General features: G+C 34.9%; 1 protein-coding gene across 5 annotated transcripts in view; it reads left to right on the forward strand.

Moving 5' to 3' along the window:
• The window catches only part of LOC150100640 (DCC-interacting protein 13-alpha-like), a 408,578-nt gene that overhangs the window by 266,860 nt on the left and 125,412 nt on the right, over positions 1-16,306 (forward strand). For all 5 annotated transcript variants that reach the window (XR_016549161.1, XM_090401384.1, XM_090401387.1 and 2 more), the window contains one exon: positions 4,384-4,514. Coding sequence is in view for 4 of the 5 variants with exons in the window: in XM_090401384.1 (XP_090257510.1) it covers positions 4,384-4,514 (131 nt within the window). In the remaining variant the exon portion in view is untranslated. The remainder of the gene's footprint in view (positions 1-4,383; positions 4,515-16,306) is intronic.

Below are 16,306 nucleotides of genomic sequence, written 5' to 3' on the forward strand. Positions count from 1 at the left end.
CTGGTGGTGGGAGAACTAGGGGCCATACATGGAAGCTGGGCAAGAATGTGGTTAGCAAGTGTGTTAGTGCTACGTTTTTTACTTGGAGAGTGGTGAATGAGTGGAATAAGGTGTCAGAGTCTGTTGTGGGTGCCATGACTGTGAATGAGTTCAAGGCAAGGTATGATAGATACTGTGTGAATGTCGAATAGTTGTTCTTAACATGATGTTAGGCCCTCCAATGAGTCTGACTCCTTGGAGTTGCCTGAAATAATAATAATATTGTTATTATTACATAGTTGGTGCATTTCTGTAACCATACTTTCACCACCATATTTAATAATTTCTTCAGTGATGTTATCATTACCAGGACTCTTGTTATATTTTAGCCGTCCTATTGCTTTTTATTCTTGTAGCAAGGCTTATACGTTGGTCATACATAATTGGTAATTAGCTTAAGGAATTAACAATGCATATAACAGATATTAATTAAAGCAAACTTTAATGAATACCTTCAATATTTTGGCAATGTCACGTTGCCATCTTCAGGAACATACAAATATGGTATGTGCACGCAGGCACTAACAAAAGCAAATGAGGAAGAAAGCAAGAAATATGCCAAAATATTGAAGGTATTCTTTAAAGTTTGCTTTAATTAATATCTGTTATATGCGTCGTTAATTCCTTAAGTTAATTTCCAGTTACCTATTGCTTTTTCTATCTCTCCTCTTAAAATGTCCATATCATACTCATTACCTGTTGATGGTGATGATATCTGCTTCGATTCTTCAGTCAGTTTCTCAATGCTATCTAAATCTAGTTTTTCTTCATATAACTAACTACAGTATCTTGTCCATTGCTGTACAGTTTGATCTTTATTCATCAATACTTTACCTTTTTCATCTTTAACTGTGGTCTGTTTTGGTTGCCACCTTCTATTAATGGTTCTAATCATTTTGTACACCTCCCTAGTTTTATGCTCTCCGTAGTACTGTTCTATATTATTGCATTGGGCTTCTAACCATTTCATCTTATCCATTCTGACTGCTTTTTTTTTTACCTAATTACACTTTCTTCTATATTGCTCCTCTGTTTGTTCTGATGTATCCCTTCTTATCTTCAACATTCTTTTCTCCTGTACTAACTTAAGTGTTTCTTCTCTAATCCATTTCTTCTTGATCTTCTATTCTTCTGGTACTGTTTCTTCAACTGCATCTTCTATTGCCTTCATTACTCCTTTCACTCTTTGATTTGAATTTTTTTTCTTCGTCCACACTTTTAAGTTTCTCCTCTAACACTGTTCTGTACCTTCCTCCTATTTCTACTTCACTTATTCTTGCTGTATCTCTTCGTTTCTGATGATGGGGTTTAGGTTTTCTTTTTAATTTCAATGATGTTTGCAATCACTATGATTTAAACCTTAAAAAGTTCGACGCTGCTGTACTGATATTATCCATCTTCTTTTAATCATAATCATATTTTCCCATCATTTAATCAGCACGTCCATTTTCTACACTCCTTTTGCTGGAATCTTGTGTTATAGATCATCTTGTGGTCCACAGCAAATTCTAACATTTTTTCACCTTGTTCATTTCTTTCTCCGAAACCATATTTTCCCATGAATCTTTCACAACCATCATTATCCATTCGGACTTTGGCATTCCAGTCTCCTTCAATAATTAGTACATCTTGCTTTGGTATTGTTTCCATTGTCTCTGTCAGATCTTTGTAAAATAAGTCAATATCCTCATCTGTGCTGTCAGATGTGGATGCATATATATGAACTATTGATATTTTAAATGGTTTTGCTTGAAATCTTGCTGCTATGATTCGTTCATTGACTGGTTTTTGTAGCCTAACAGTGCCTCTCTAGCCCTTCAGGGCATGACACCAAGCACGAAGCCAACTCCTGCTTCGTGCTTGGTGTCATGCCCTGATAATATGACTTCGCATCCATTTATCTCTCCTGATGATGTCCATCGCATCTCTGCCAGTCCTAGTATATCACAACGATATCTCTTCGTTTCCTCGCAAAGTAATTCTAGTTTTCCTGACATCCAAAGTGTCCATACATTCAATGTTCCTACTGCTAATAGTTCTGTTAGTTTCAGTTTCTGTTTCCTTTTGGTATCCCACTTTTCGATTCAACACTGATCGCTTAATTGGTATCACGGATCTTATTGATCTGGGTGATGTCCGAGCTGGCATGTTGCAGCTATTGATCATATAGGCATCACATAACAATCGTGCTTTTTCTTTACGGTTAGAGCATCGACACTCACCTGACCGACCCTCTTCCTTTATCCAGGCTTTGGATGGCAGTTTTTGCTTTGCTTCCTGGCAAATCAGAATTAACTTACAGCAGATTATTCAGTGCCTTAAAGAGCTTGCATTCATCATTAGATCCTGAAACATTAATGGATGACTTCGAGAAAGTAATTATCAACGCTTTTTCTAACATATTTACATCAACAACTATAACAGGTTGTTTATTTCATATGCCACAAAATCTTTATCACAAAATTGTTGCCATTGGTTTGAAATTACACTATCAAACAGATGCTGAATTCAACACGAATTCAACATGAAAATTAAATGCTTCACGGTATTAGCATTTCTTCCAGTGAGCAATGCTACTGATGGATTTGTTGAATTGACGATCCGCAGCAAAAAGTTAATTATTTACACATCATCTCTTTTAATTTGCAAAATTTTTAAATGATTTCATTATGTTATGTATCACTGACATTCACCTTAATAAATATTTGCCTTTTTAATGATTTTATAATACCCTTTATCATCCATTGATTATTAACAAAAATTAATTCAAAATGTCTTGCACCGTAAATGTTTATGCCGAATTTTCCTAGAACCCTCTTGCATATGAGGAAAATGGCAGTAACAGAAGCAATAACTGAATTTAGTATAAGGGATTTTGTATGGCATAGTGTGTGTTCAGTGTATTCCTTACTAAAATGAATCGTTTATGGTATGAAAGTGAGAATAGAGAGAGTGTGTGTCAGAAATGTTTTATATTTGAGTGCAAGAAATGCAAGTCATGTGGAAAGTGGGAGAATAAAGTAACTAATATTAATGATGTAAGGCAAGATAGTGAAAGTGTTGTAGAGGATGTAGACAAGATAATTGACTGCTATGTTCCGACACCTCAGAATTCTTCAACAGACTGCAGGGTTCCAATCCCTTATATTTCTGGCATCTCTGAACCGATTGGTAGAATTTTGAAGTATCATCATCTCATTCCCACATACTTTCCTAACAGTAAAATTTCTCATCTGTTGTCATCTACAAAAGACAAACTCTCACCGCTGTCATTAGCTAGCATTTACCAGATACCATGCAAATGTAATCTAACATACTTTGGGCAGACAGGCTGTTCTGTGGAAAAAAAAGAATTAATAAACATCAGTATTATATTGAATACATGAAACCTCAAAAGCCTGGTCTGGCACCACATAGTATTGACACTAAACACAGTATCCAGTGGGATGAAACTCATCTTCTCCATAGAAGCAGCTTTAAATATGAACACCTTTTCAAAGAAAGTTGCGAAGTCCTTTTGCATCGGCCAAATCTGAATCGGAATTATTGCGTCTCTCTCCTCCCCCCCTTTCCCCCCCAAAGTTTGGGAGATTCTTATTTTATGTAACCATCAAAAATAGTTTTATAATAATATTATTTATTAATATTAATTTATAGCACACATAACAATTTGTAATTGGTAAGCCACAGACTGCTGTATGTACCTTGTATTCCCATTTCTTTGATTTGCTTGTTTCTACACACTGATGATCTAATGTTATTTTCAGTACGAAATATGTGTACTTTCATTTCGTTAAAGTTAATTACTGTGGTTATTGTGTAATTTATTGTTTATAGTCATGCCACATGTACCTTTAAAGATTAGAATTAATAGTGACAACTTCCCAAAACTTGGATATTGGCATACAGCCTGATTGGTTCAGGTTTGGACTATTTCATAGCATTTCACATGTTTCAAAGAAAAGATGATCAAATTTGAACTTGCCGGAGTGAAGGTGTTTTGTCTGGTTTCAAAGAACTCTGTTTCTAGTGTCAATAGTGTGAGAAGCAAGGCCAAACTTGTCAGATTCCAAAAATGTAATATAGTCTTGATGCTTTTCATTTCTAATCAAGGAAGAACAGGCAGTCTGTCCAAAATAGGAAAGATGACATGAGCAGGGTACTTGACAGACACCTGGTAAGGAAAGAAGTGGTAATGTATCCTTTTTTGTTTTTTGTTACATTTGCAAGCCATGAAACTTGGTTTAATATGTCTAGTGTACATGTTCCATTAAAGCTATTAAATTTCAGCTTGTCTAGCAGTAGTTGTGCTAACTGTATATTATTTCCCATTTCTTGGTTTAGAAGGATCAACCCATTTGACCAGTCAGCAACTGCTATATCAGCAGCAGATGTAGCAGAAGAACAAAAGTCACCTTACTGGGAAGTATTTCCAGTAAGATTTTTGGGATCTATGCAGGTATCAACTGACAGAGGTAAGTATCAATAAAATGTAACAGTTCAATGATTTTTCTTAAGATTTCATTACTGATTTCCAGTCATCTATTTTCTTTAAAATTTGCCTATTGTTAGATGCATTTCATAACATGAACATCTGTTAGATTTATTTTATCTATCTCTATGTAAATTATTCCACAATTCTGGGTGAATGGATTTTATCAAAAGTTGGAATTTGAAATCCTTAAGAAAAATTTGTTAGGATGTATTAATTTTTAATACAATCTGACCATTTACAGAAGCTCAAAGGGAAAAAATCATCAAAATCACACAAGGTCTGTTGTGAAAGGGACAGTTATTGTTATAAAGAAACTGGGCATATTGGCATAGTGTTTTGTAAGCAGATATGTATATAGACATGTCATAACATTACAAGACATACTCAAAGTCATTGCATAACCTCAGTAACCTGCAGTGCTTTGATGAATGAACACGAGTTTTTTTCTTTTTGAGTGTCTTGATGTTGGGAATCAGTGCATGTGTGTGCATCAAGTTCTGCATTAAACTTGGCAAAAGAAAAAAGCACATATTAGCTAGTTAACTATGACCATACCAATCACATAAAAAAGAAAATGAAGAATTTACATAAATTAGTCACCACATGGCCCAAAGATACCGTTAAAAAATTAATTCTTCACTACACTCATTCCCCAAGAATTTACAGTCTACCGAAGATTCACAACAAAACACACCACTCCAGGAGATAGTCGAAGGTATAGACAGCTCAAATTATCACCTAGCCAAGAAACTATCGTCAACACTCAAGGAGTTGGTACGTCATTCCCCCTCCTATATTAAAAACACACAACACTTTGTAAACAAAATCAAAGACATCACACTGGAAAAAGATGATTTATTAGTCAGTTTTGACGTCTCTGCCATCTTCACAAATGTCCCAATCAATGACACAATCCTTCTATTAGAGGACAAATTCCCGATATCACAGCGCTCTTTGTGCATATACTATGTTCTGGCTATTTTGTATGGCAAAGTGTTTTGCCATACAAAAGAAGGCACAGCCATGTGATCAGCATTATCTCCCCCATCGCTAACTTTTACATGGAACATTTTGAGCAACATGCTCTAGATTCCTCTCCTTAAAAACCCAAAGTCTGACTTAGATACGTTGACGATTTTTCGCTATCTGGCCCCATGGCCACTAGACAATAGACACTTTCCTCAGCCACCTAAACAAACAACACAAACGCATACAATTCACAATCAAGGTTGAAAAGCGGAACACACTTCCGTTTCTAGATACACTTGTCACACTTCTTCCTTCTGGCAGTCTTTCTTCACTGTTTACCAGAAACCGACACATACTGGCCAATATATAGACAAAAGCTCCTACCACCACCCAACACAAAAACTAGGGGTCATTAATAGACTTAAAAACAGGGCTTTGAAGATTTGCTCCGCTGAACATACATCATCATCAAATTCCTGATATATACCCTCAAGGAATGTACAAGATATGATAGTACTACATGAAAAATTTACATCATTACCAACTTCCTAGCTACAATTTTCATCCAAATCAATCTATTACCTGTCAAGGCTTCAACATTGTCAGATCTTATATTTCTATCTTCTAAGGCAGTTTTCACCATATCAATCCACCTATATCTTGGTCTTACTCTGGGTCTTTCTCCTGTCAACCTGGCAGAGAGCACTTGTTTTGCTAATCTTTCCTTGCCTATTCTGTTTAAGTGACCACACCACCTGAGATTAGCTCTGCTAATGCATTCCTGGATGCTGACAATGTCAAGTTCTTTCCTAATATCCTCATTTTTAATGTGATATTGCCATTGATGCTATCTGTTCATGCCCCTAATCTTTCTCAAGACTCTCATATCTGCAATCTCTAGTCTTTGGTCAAGTGTTTTACTTCTGACCCAGCTCTCAGATCCATAAGTTAAAACTGGTTTGAACACTGTCTTGTATACAGCTAATTTAGTGTTTTGGCTAATTTCTCTCTTATTCCATATAAATTTATTCAGTCGACTTTCTACCACACCAGCTTTGTTGATTCTGTTGTCTATTTCCATATTTAACTTGCCATTCTTTACTAAAAATCGTGCCTAAGTAGCTGAAATGTTTTACTTGTTCTATAGGTTCTCCATTCACAATGCAGTTGATATTTTTAATGTTTCTGCATATTTTCATTCTCTTTTTTAATGCTGACCTTTATACCATATCTATTACAACAGTTATTCAATTTAGTCAGTGAATCTTGCAGACTTGTAGCGGATTTATTTAGAGGTATAACATCATCACATCAAGCAAAGAGCTGAGATTAATATCTCCAATTTTGATATCATGTTTAATACCACTTTCCTTCATAATGTGATCCATATAGATAATGAATAACAGAGGGTAATAATGTACATCCTTGTCTGATACCAGATTTAACATTAAACCACCTTCCTGTACTTCCTTCAATTCTAACTGCTGACTTACAACTCAAATAAAGACTAAGTATTGCTTGATATAATTCCCCATTAAGACCATATAACTGTAACGTTTTGAATAGCTTCTCTCAGCACCTTATCATGTCTTTTCCGGATCTACAAAACTCAAATTCAGATCTTTATTATATTCCCATGTTTTTCTCAGCTATCTGTCATAAAGTGAAATCTGATCCTGACAGCCTCTATTTGGCCTGAATCCAGCTTGTTCTTCCACAATTCTCAACCGTTTCTCAAGTATACTTGCATAGATCTTACCAGGAACACTCAGTAGAGAAATACCTCTGTAATTCTCACATTCAGTTTTATTTCCCTTTTTATATGAGTACTATGAGAGCTCTACTCCAATCATCTAGAATTCGTCCCTCTGTCCAGGCCCTCTGAATTATGCAGTGCAGCAACTGTAAGACTTTTATACCTCCATACGTGAGCATTTATGGTCGAATATCATCTACTCCTGTTGCCTTTCCACATTTCAAGCCTTTGATGGCTTTTTTCTACTTCAAGTATGGATATGTATTCCTGACTGCATGCCTGGTCAGTATTTTCTACCACTGTGCTGTCATCACTGCTTGTTTCATTTAGCAATTTTTCAAAGTAATTACTCCATACTTGAAGGATATCTTTTTCTCCTGTTTTCATGTCACCTCTATCATCTCTAATTCCTTTTACAGCACTCTTTCCTCCATTCCTAAGCTTCTTCAACAACCTCCAGAATATTTTGCCACCTTCTTGATATTTATTTTCTATATTCTTGCCAAAGTCCTCCCATGACGTTTGTTTAGCTAGTTTTACACACTGTTTAGCTTTCTTACATTTGTCTCTGTATTCTGTAAGAGTAAAAGCTGACTTATTTGCCAGGAACTTTTGATATGCTTTCTTCTTTTCCTTCACTGCCTCTTTAACTTCCTGTGTCCACCAGGGAGTTCTGATTTTTTTATCCTTGCACACAACCTCACCACATGCCTCTCTGGCAGAATCAATCAATGTTTTCTTCAGAGTTTGCCACTGAATCTCCAAGGTTTGATTCCTGTTCTCAAACTCTTTCATTTTCTTTTCAATAATATTTCTGTATTTTAGTCTACAGTTCACATCTGTGAGCTGCTTAACTTTTAATTGCTTTAAAACTTTCTTACATGTCTTTCTTTTCAATATGAAATTCAATTTTATCCTGCTCAAGACTTAATGGTGATCACTTCCAATTTCAAATTCTCTGTACACTCTGGTGTCCTGCACCAGGAAGAAAACATCACTTTCAATAATAACATAGTCAATGAGATTTTTCTGAACATGCACTTAAGTGTGAATTAAAAGTTATCAACAATACTTCCCTAAAAAATGGTTGCAGCCAAAATACTATCAACAAAATTCTGTACAAGACCTCACTTAAAAACAAAAATAAGCAAGACTACAATATAACTTTATTATTATTATTATCATCATAACACTAATTACGGGTATAGACCATATTGGTCTGTTCTGGTCTCATTATCCATCTAATATCTGCCTTCTCTTTCCAAAATTAAATAAAACAGACCATATAGTTATAGCCAGAGAAATTAATAATAGGAATGAAATAAAATTAACAATAATATACAAAAATCTGGAGAACCAACAGTAAACAAAAATGCCTTCTCTTTCCAATTGATTTATATTTTAGTATTTGTTTAGGATGTAGGGTGTTGGCCATTTGGTTTACATGTTCAACTTATTTTTGTTTATAATTGTTTAGTTTTTCTTCTATTGATTTATTTATTAGTTCTTTTAAAATGCCTTCGTTCCTTTTTTGATCTAATAATGTGTATTTTGCAGTTCTTCTCATAAATCTCATTTCACTTGTTTTTATTATTTGTTTATCTTGTTTGTTTATTGCCCACATTTCACTGTTATATATTAATGTGGGCACTGCTAAAGTATTGTATATTTTCAAGCATGTTTCATTTTCTACTATATTTGGGTTGAATGTGCTATTTATCATCATCATCATCATCAAATTCCTGCCATGTATCCTCAAGGGGTGTACAGGATATGATAGTACTACATGAAAAAAATTACATCATTACTAACTTCCTATCTACAATTTTCCTCCAAATCAGTCTGTTACTTGTCAAGACTCCAACATTATCAGATCTTATATTTCTATCGTCTAAGGCACTTTGTACCGCATCAATCCACCTATATCTTGGTCTTTCTCTGGGTCGTTTTGCTGCCAACCTGGCAGAGAACACTTGTTTTGCTAATCTTTCCTCATCCATTCTGTTTAAGTGACCATACCACCTGAGATTAGCTCTGCTAACGCATTCTTGAATGCTGACAATGTTAAGTTCTATCCTAATATCCTCGTTTTTAATATGATATTGCCATTGATGCCATCTGTTCACGCCGCTTTCTCAGGACTCTCATATCTGCGGTCTCTAGTCTTTGGTCAAATGTTTTACTTCTGATCCAGCTCTCAGATCCATAAGTTAAAACTGGTTTGAACACTGTCTTGTATACAGCCAATTTAGTAACGCTTTGTAAAAGTAATCATTTTTTTCTTTTCCTTCTTCAGGGGCATACACTGCAACAACTGTTAAATTTTCTTTATTTAATTTTTATTGCACTTCTAATATTCTTTCATTCCAGCATGTATAATGAGTTATTTTTGCTTTAATTGATTTATGGATCCAAATCATTACACCAGCTTTTGCATGTATTTGTTTGTCCACTCCACTATATATGATATTGTAGTTAGCTGTTTCTTTTGTTCCTTTAAGTTTCTTTTTTGTTTCTATAAGGACTGCAATTTTTATATTTTTGTCATGTAAAATTTTATCTAATTCTTCTTCTTTATGTGCTATACTTCTAATGTTACATGTAGCATATTTCACCATGTTTTTCTTTTTCCAAAGTTTCTTAACCTTTTCCAGTTTGCGGTCATTTCCCATGTTTTCTGTCCTATTTGGATTTCGGTGACACTTGAAAGTAATATGTGTTTCCCTATGTCAAGTGACTAGCATGACAATAGGTATCCTAGTGGTGGGGCTGCCGCCTTAAGACAACTAGGCTTGCCTTTTTTTTAGTAGATAGTGGAAACTACAGTTTGAGAGGAAAGAGTCACCCCCTTGCCCTCAAATTGCTCTAATAGCACTGGGGGGGGGGGTACGAAGCAAGAGAGAGTAGAGAGAAAGAAGAGTAGAAGACCAGTCTCCAGATATGATATACCAAGTGTATATTGTACAAAGTAAGATCAGGTCTAGCTTGGGTATCTCTGGTTTGCCATGCCCGTACTCGCCAATGTGAGCACCTGAGAAATTATTATTTTTACCTAAGATCCCATGGAGTCGAAGCCTCATCTAGGAGGTCCTTTTATCATACGCACAGCTCATCTCATCATACCGTTCTTTAAACACACTCAAATTCTCTACAGACACCACACTCTCAGGCAAGGCATTCCAATCATTCACAACTCTGCATGAAAAAAACCTGCTTCTCACTCCCCTACTCACATCCTCTTTATACAGTTTCCAGTGATGACCTCTGGTTCTCCCCTGATCTCCCACTATTTTCTGTAGAACCTCTCCAGCATTGATCCTATAACAACTCCTTAATAACTTGTAGGTCTCTATCATATCTCTCCTCTTCCTCCTGTCCACCAGACTCTGCAAGTTGCAACTTCTCAATCTTTCCTCATACTCGACATTCTAGAGGTTAGAAACTACCTTAGTCAGTCGCCTCTGGACCCTTTCCAACATCTCTTTATCCTTCTGAAAACCAGGTGACCAAATCTGGGCACAGTAGTCCATGTGTGGCCTAATCAAAGCCTTATACAATGGAACAACAATCGTCCTACTTCTACAAGTCAGTGTCCTCTGCATCATTCCCAGAAGCCTTTGTGTTGCCTTCACAATTTTGGCTATGTGTGTCCTAAATATCAGATCCTTATCCACTATCACCCCCAGATCTCTTATTTCCTCCACCTCCGACAATATATCCTCACCAAGCATAAGTTCTACATCCCATTTTTGTTTTCTAAATTTTAAAACCTTACATTTTGCAACACTGAACTCGCATCCCCATTCCCAGTCACTCAATTTATTCAAGTGTTCTTGTAAGGCCACAACATCTTCTCTACTCTTCATGTTTCATCCCAACTTTGCATCATCTGCAAACAATGGAATATCTCCATCCAAATCTTTACCAATATCATTAATATACAAGTTAAACAGTAATAGTCCTAAAACAGACCCCCAAGGTACACCACTAGTAACTTTCCTTTTCCTGGCTATCACTCCCCCATATACAACTTGTTGATACTTATCAGATAGCCAGTCTCCAATCCAATGCACCAATCTAATATCCAACCCCATCCACTCTAGTTTGACTATCAACTTATCTTGCGGTAATCTATCAAAAGCCTTTGCAAAATCTAAATATATTACTGTGCATCTTTCTCCTCTGTCAATGGAAGCAGTCACCTTATTGTAATAAGTAAGTAGATTACTAAAACATGACCTCCCTTTAGTAAATCCATGCTGTCCATGTAGATAATACCATTGTTGTCAACCCACTGTTGGATCATAGTTCTAACCAGCTTCTCCAACAACTTAACCACAACACCTAACACACAGATAGGGCTATAATTTGATGCCTTTTCGTAATTTCACTCTGCATCCATTTCTCTCTTGCCTCATCCAACGCAATTCAACTTTCGAATCTCGTGTCACATTCTCTCTATCATTCAATTTTTCTAATTTTCGAACTCTCGACTCCTGCTTCACACTTTCACTCTCATTCATCCTTTTGAGTTTCTGTACTTACGGTCCATGTGTCCAACTTTCGCTTTCATTCATTCTTTCCATTTTTCCCACTTTTGAACCTTGTGTTACACTATTTCTGGATTCATTCATTCTTTTGATTTTTCCAACTTTCGATCCTTTAGTCACACTATTTCCAGTTTCTTTCATTCTCTCAATTTCATTTCCTTCTGCCACATTTGCCTCGCTTTCATTCTTTTTACCATCCATTATGGTTTTCAAATCGCTTGTTTTCTTTTTCAATGATTTTTTAACAATTTTTCTCCTTTCTTTCACACTATGCTTCTCTTTCGAACGAGCACTCATTCTTCCTGCTACATTCTCGCTACTAATTACTCAATCACCACTGCCTCAAAACACTTTCTACTAACACTTTCTGTCATCAAATTCATATTAGCACTCAGCAAATCCTCGTTTAGCTCACTTATTGTACAATGAAACCTGTGGAAAATTCGTGACTAAGCAAACACATGTAATAACCACAGTAATAAGTTTTAATAAGTAAATATTTCATCCTAAGTATCAAAGGACATCTTCAGTACAGTTAATTCAAACAATACTAGGAATAACATACAGTTAGGATTCCCATACCTTATGTCAAAAGGCATCTCTGAATGTCTTTCAAAAATTATGAAGAAATACAAACTTGCTACTACCTACAAACCAATCAACCAGATCTATAACTTGTTACCTTCTCCTAAAGACAAACTCTCACCTCTGATGCTACCTGGCATGTATGAGATTCCATGCTCCTGTAAATTGTCTTACTATGGACAGACAGGTAGATCTCTTCATAAACACATTTCGGAACATCAAGACCATTTCTGTCTTATCAAACCACAGAAATCTGGCCTCACACAACACAGAGTTGAAAACCCAAACCATAGGATCCATTGGAAAAAGTCCAAACTTCTACATAGATCTTTATATAAACATGAGCATTTATATAAAAAAAAGTGCTGAAGCCCTACTTTACAGACCGAATCTAAACCGTAATGATGTTCTTGCTATTCCTAAAGTATAGGAAATTGTCATACAAAATTGTGCAAGATAATTTTTTTTATATATGTTATCTTATTTTATCATCATCATCATCAAATTCCTGCCATGTACCCTCAAGGGGTGTACAGGATATGACAGTACTACATGAAAAAATTACATCATTACTAACTTCCTATCTACAATTTTCCTCCAAATCAGTCTGTTACTTGTCAAGACTCCAACATTATCAGATCTTATATTTCTGTCGTCTAAGGCACTTTGTATCATATCAATCCACCTATATCTTGGTCTTCCTCTGGGTCGTTTTCCTGCCAACCTGGCAGAGAACACTTGTTTTGCTAATCTTTCCTCTCCCATTCTATTTAAGTGACCATACCACCTGAGATTAGCTCTGCTAATGCATTCCTGGATGCTGACAATGTCAAGTTCTTTCCTAATATCCTCATTTTTAATATGATATTGCCATTGATGCCATCTGTTCACGCCTCTAATCTTTCTCAGGACTCTCATATCTTATTTTAATGTGATTTTTTTTTTTTAAGATATATTTTAATTTAATTCTATAACACGCTACTGCATGCATATTGGGATTCCATTGTAATCATGTGCCTTAACTGTATGTTATTCCTAGTATTGTTTGAATTAACTGTACTGACGATATCCTTTATTTACTTATTAAAACTTATGACTGTGGTTATTACTTGTGTTTATTTAGTTACAATAAAACTGTAACTATTCTATACATTAAAGGTATATCAGACAAAATAAACAGAATACTACAAAAATACAACCTTAAAACCACCTTTAAACCTCCTGCAAAATTAAAGAACTTACTCAACACATCCAAGGATCCACTGGCCCACCTTGGGCATACCGTATTCATTGCACCTGTAATTTGCCCTAGGGAAACAGGACACACAATTCCTATCAGAAAAAAGGAACATAAATGACACATTAAATATAATAACTATGGTCAAACTGTTCTTTCTGATCATGCCCTGAACACTTCATAGAATTGACTGGAAAAGCACCTATTGTTTACATCGCACCAAAACATGGTATGAAGGTAAATTTAAAGAGGCCTGTGAGATTCTTATCAATCACCCTAATCTGAACAATAATGATGGTCTAAAAATCCCAAACATATGAAAGGCACATATTCTACCCACTTAATCTTTCTCCCTAAGAGTTAATTTTAAATAGAACCATAGGTAATCCAGGATCATAAATCTAATATAACAATTGTCATGTTAAATTAGGAAATTGTTTTCACTGTAACAAAACTATCTATATGAAAGAATGTTTCTCTGATGTTGTCTTAAATAGAATATAGCTTTGATGTAGCTATTTTATTTTATCTATGTATTGTAATTTTCTTTTATTTTCACTAGAGGTCAGGCCAGTAGAATAACCGTTGATCAAATCATTGTCTTTTCAGCATATTATGTGAAATGTAATTTAGCTTGTCTCTGTATATATATGTGTGTATACTCCAGATGATGACCTTAATATGAATGTCGAAACATTAGGAAATTAAAATAATTATTTATAACACAGTTGTAGAGTCCATAATTTGTGTAAAATGAATGCTGATCACCATGTTACACTAAAGGAAAGGATTCTGACACTGCCTGTAGGAACTTTATCATATGGACATTGCTTACACATTGGGCAGGTTCTTTTTCACAAAGTTTATACAGCATATTAGTTGTAACTTTTTTGGTAGAATTTTATTTTTAAAATTAACATTTGTGAACTGTCTTAAAGAATCAAAAATCTCAAATGCAATTTGAACTGATTTCATGTTATATATATGCATATGCATCTTCATTTGCTTTCTGTACCCAATGACTGCATTATAAACAGCTCTTATAGTATGCCCATGCTTTAGAGATCTTTGCTTGGAGACTTGCCAAGAATAGTCAATTCATGCTGAAGGGGAGAAAGAAATGAAGGACGTACGAATTGGTCGCCAACACGTGAAATCACATGCTTTATAGATAAAATTTTCCAACTGTTATACAAGCAACTTAGTTAACTATAATGATCATAAAAGGGAAGTTAATTTTCTGCCATGTAATAATAAACGACTCATCCCACAATATGGATTGATTACCCTATTATCGGAATGGGTTCTCCTTCTGTGGGCATACTATACCATGTATTTTCTGCAAATGACAAATTGAAATAGGATGTTGGGAGAGATGCATTTAGTCAGACACTGTTTGGTGCTGCAATAAAACTATTTTTAAAAAGTGGGAACATTATGTGCAGCACAGTATCTGTAGGGTTCATGTTTTTCATTATGAGCATCATTCTAGTTGTATCTAATTATACTAATTTTTGCTAAATATACTACTACACCGTATTTAGTTATGGTAAAAGCATAACTAAATTTCTTTTCTTGCTTCTGTAGTATTGTGTTCGTTGGGGAGGGAATATTTTTCACATTATTGAAATATTTTCATTCCATTCTTTGGAAAGAACAGATAGCGAGTAAAAATTCACCTATTCCTAAATAATAACGAATTCTTCTATGTATTAAGAAGTGGACTGCATCCATGATATCCAACAAAATACTAGCATATGTGAGATATTTATTATTGATAAGACAGAAGAGATGCTGACAAAAAAAGAGGAAAAAACCCAATAAATATAGAATTGCAAAAGGCGGATAATTCTGTTAATCCACCTTTTCCACATTCTCACATGGCTGAAATGATGGTTCACATATTTACACTTTTAGTAATTTAGAAATTTAGTAATATATAGCATTCTCCTTAATTGTCATTTTCTAATATATCTGAAAAAAAAAATTCCCCCCCTCCCCCGAGATTTGGTTACAATCAAACATCTTAATTGAAAAATGTCAGGAATATGTTATAACAATTTATAACATATTCCATATTTTAACGTCAGCATTGTTAAAAACACTTCATTCATTTATGCATCACTCTTCTCCTTTTACTCCTGTATAAACTACCAAGATTAAATCACCTCCCACTACATGAAGAACAGCTCACAGCATACTTCTGATCTTTTTCAAAAAAAAAAAAAATTTGAATGTGTGTGTGTGTGTGTGTGTACTCACACAGTTAGGAGATACGTTTTAACAGAAAACTGCATATAAAGAATCGCACAAAAAAGACCTAACTTATGTTGAAAAATTAGGGATACGTTCATAATTTTCTGAAACTGAAGCAATGAATTAAAATAAATCTAAAATTGCATAAAAAAGTGTATAAAAATTCAGGAAAATAAGAATGCCCAAGTTTGTTTTAAAGCTTTATTCATTTAATTTTATTGAAAAGTAACATTTTTTTTTACATTTTTTCATCAGAATTATCCTCGCCATTAGAAATATTCGGCAACCTTTGCAAACTGATGTGAAATCAGTGCATCAGATCTGTATGGTAAAGGCAATCTTCACAAACAGAATTAGCTTCACCTTCGTTCTGTGCTGATTTTTTTCTTCTGACAATGTAATCAGTGATTAAACTTTGC

Source organism: Typopeltis vanoorti, chromosome 12 (genome assembly GCF_054136105.1).
Source record: "Typopeltis vanoorti isolate ZY-2024b chromosome 12, IOZ_Tvanoo_1.0, whole genome shotgun sequence".
In the NCBI taxonomy this organism is placed as follows: Eukaryota; Metazoa; Arthropoda; class Arachnida; order Uropygi; family Thelyphonidae; genus Typopeltis; species Typopeltis vanoorti.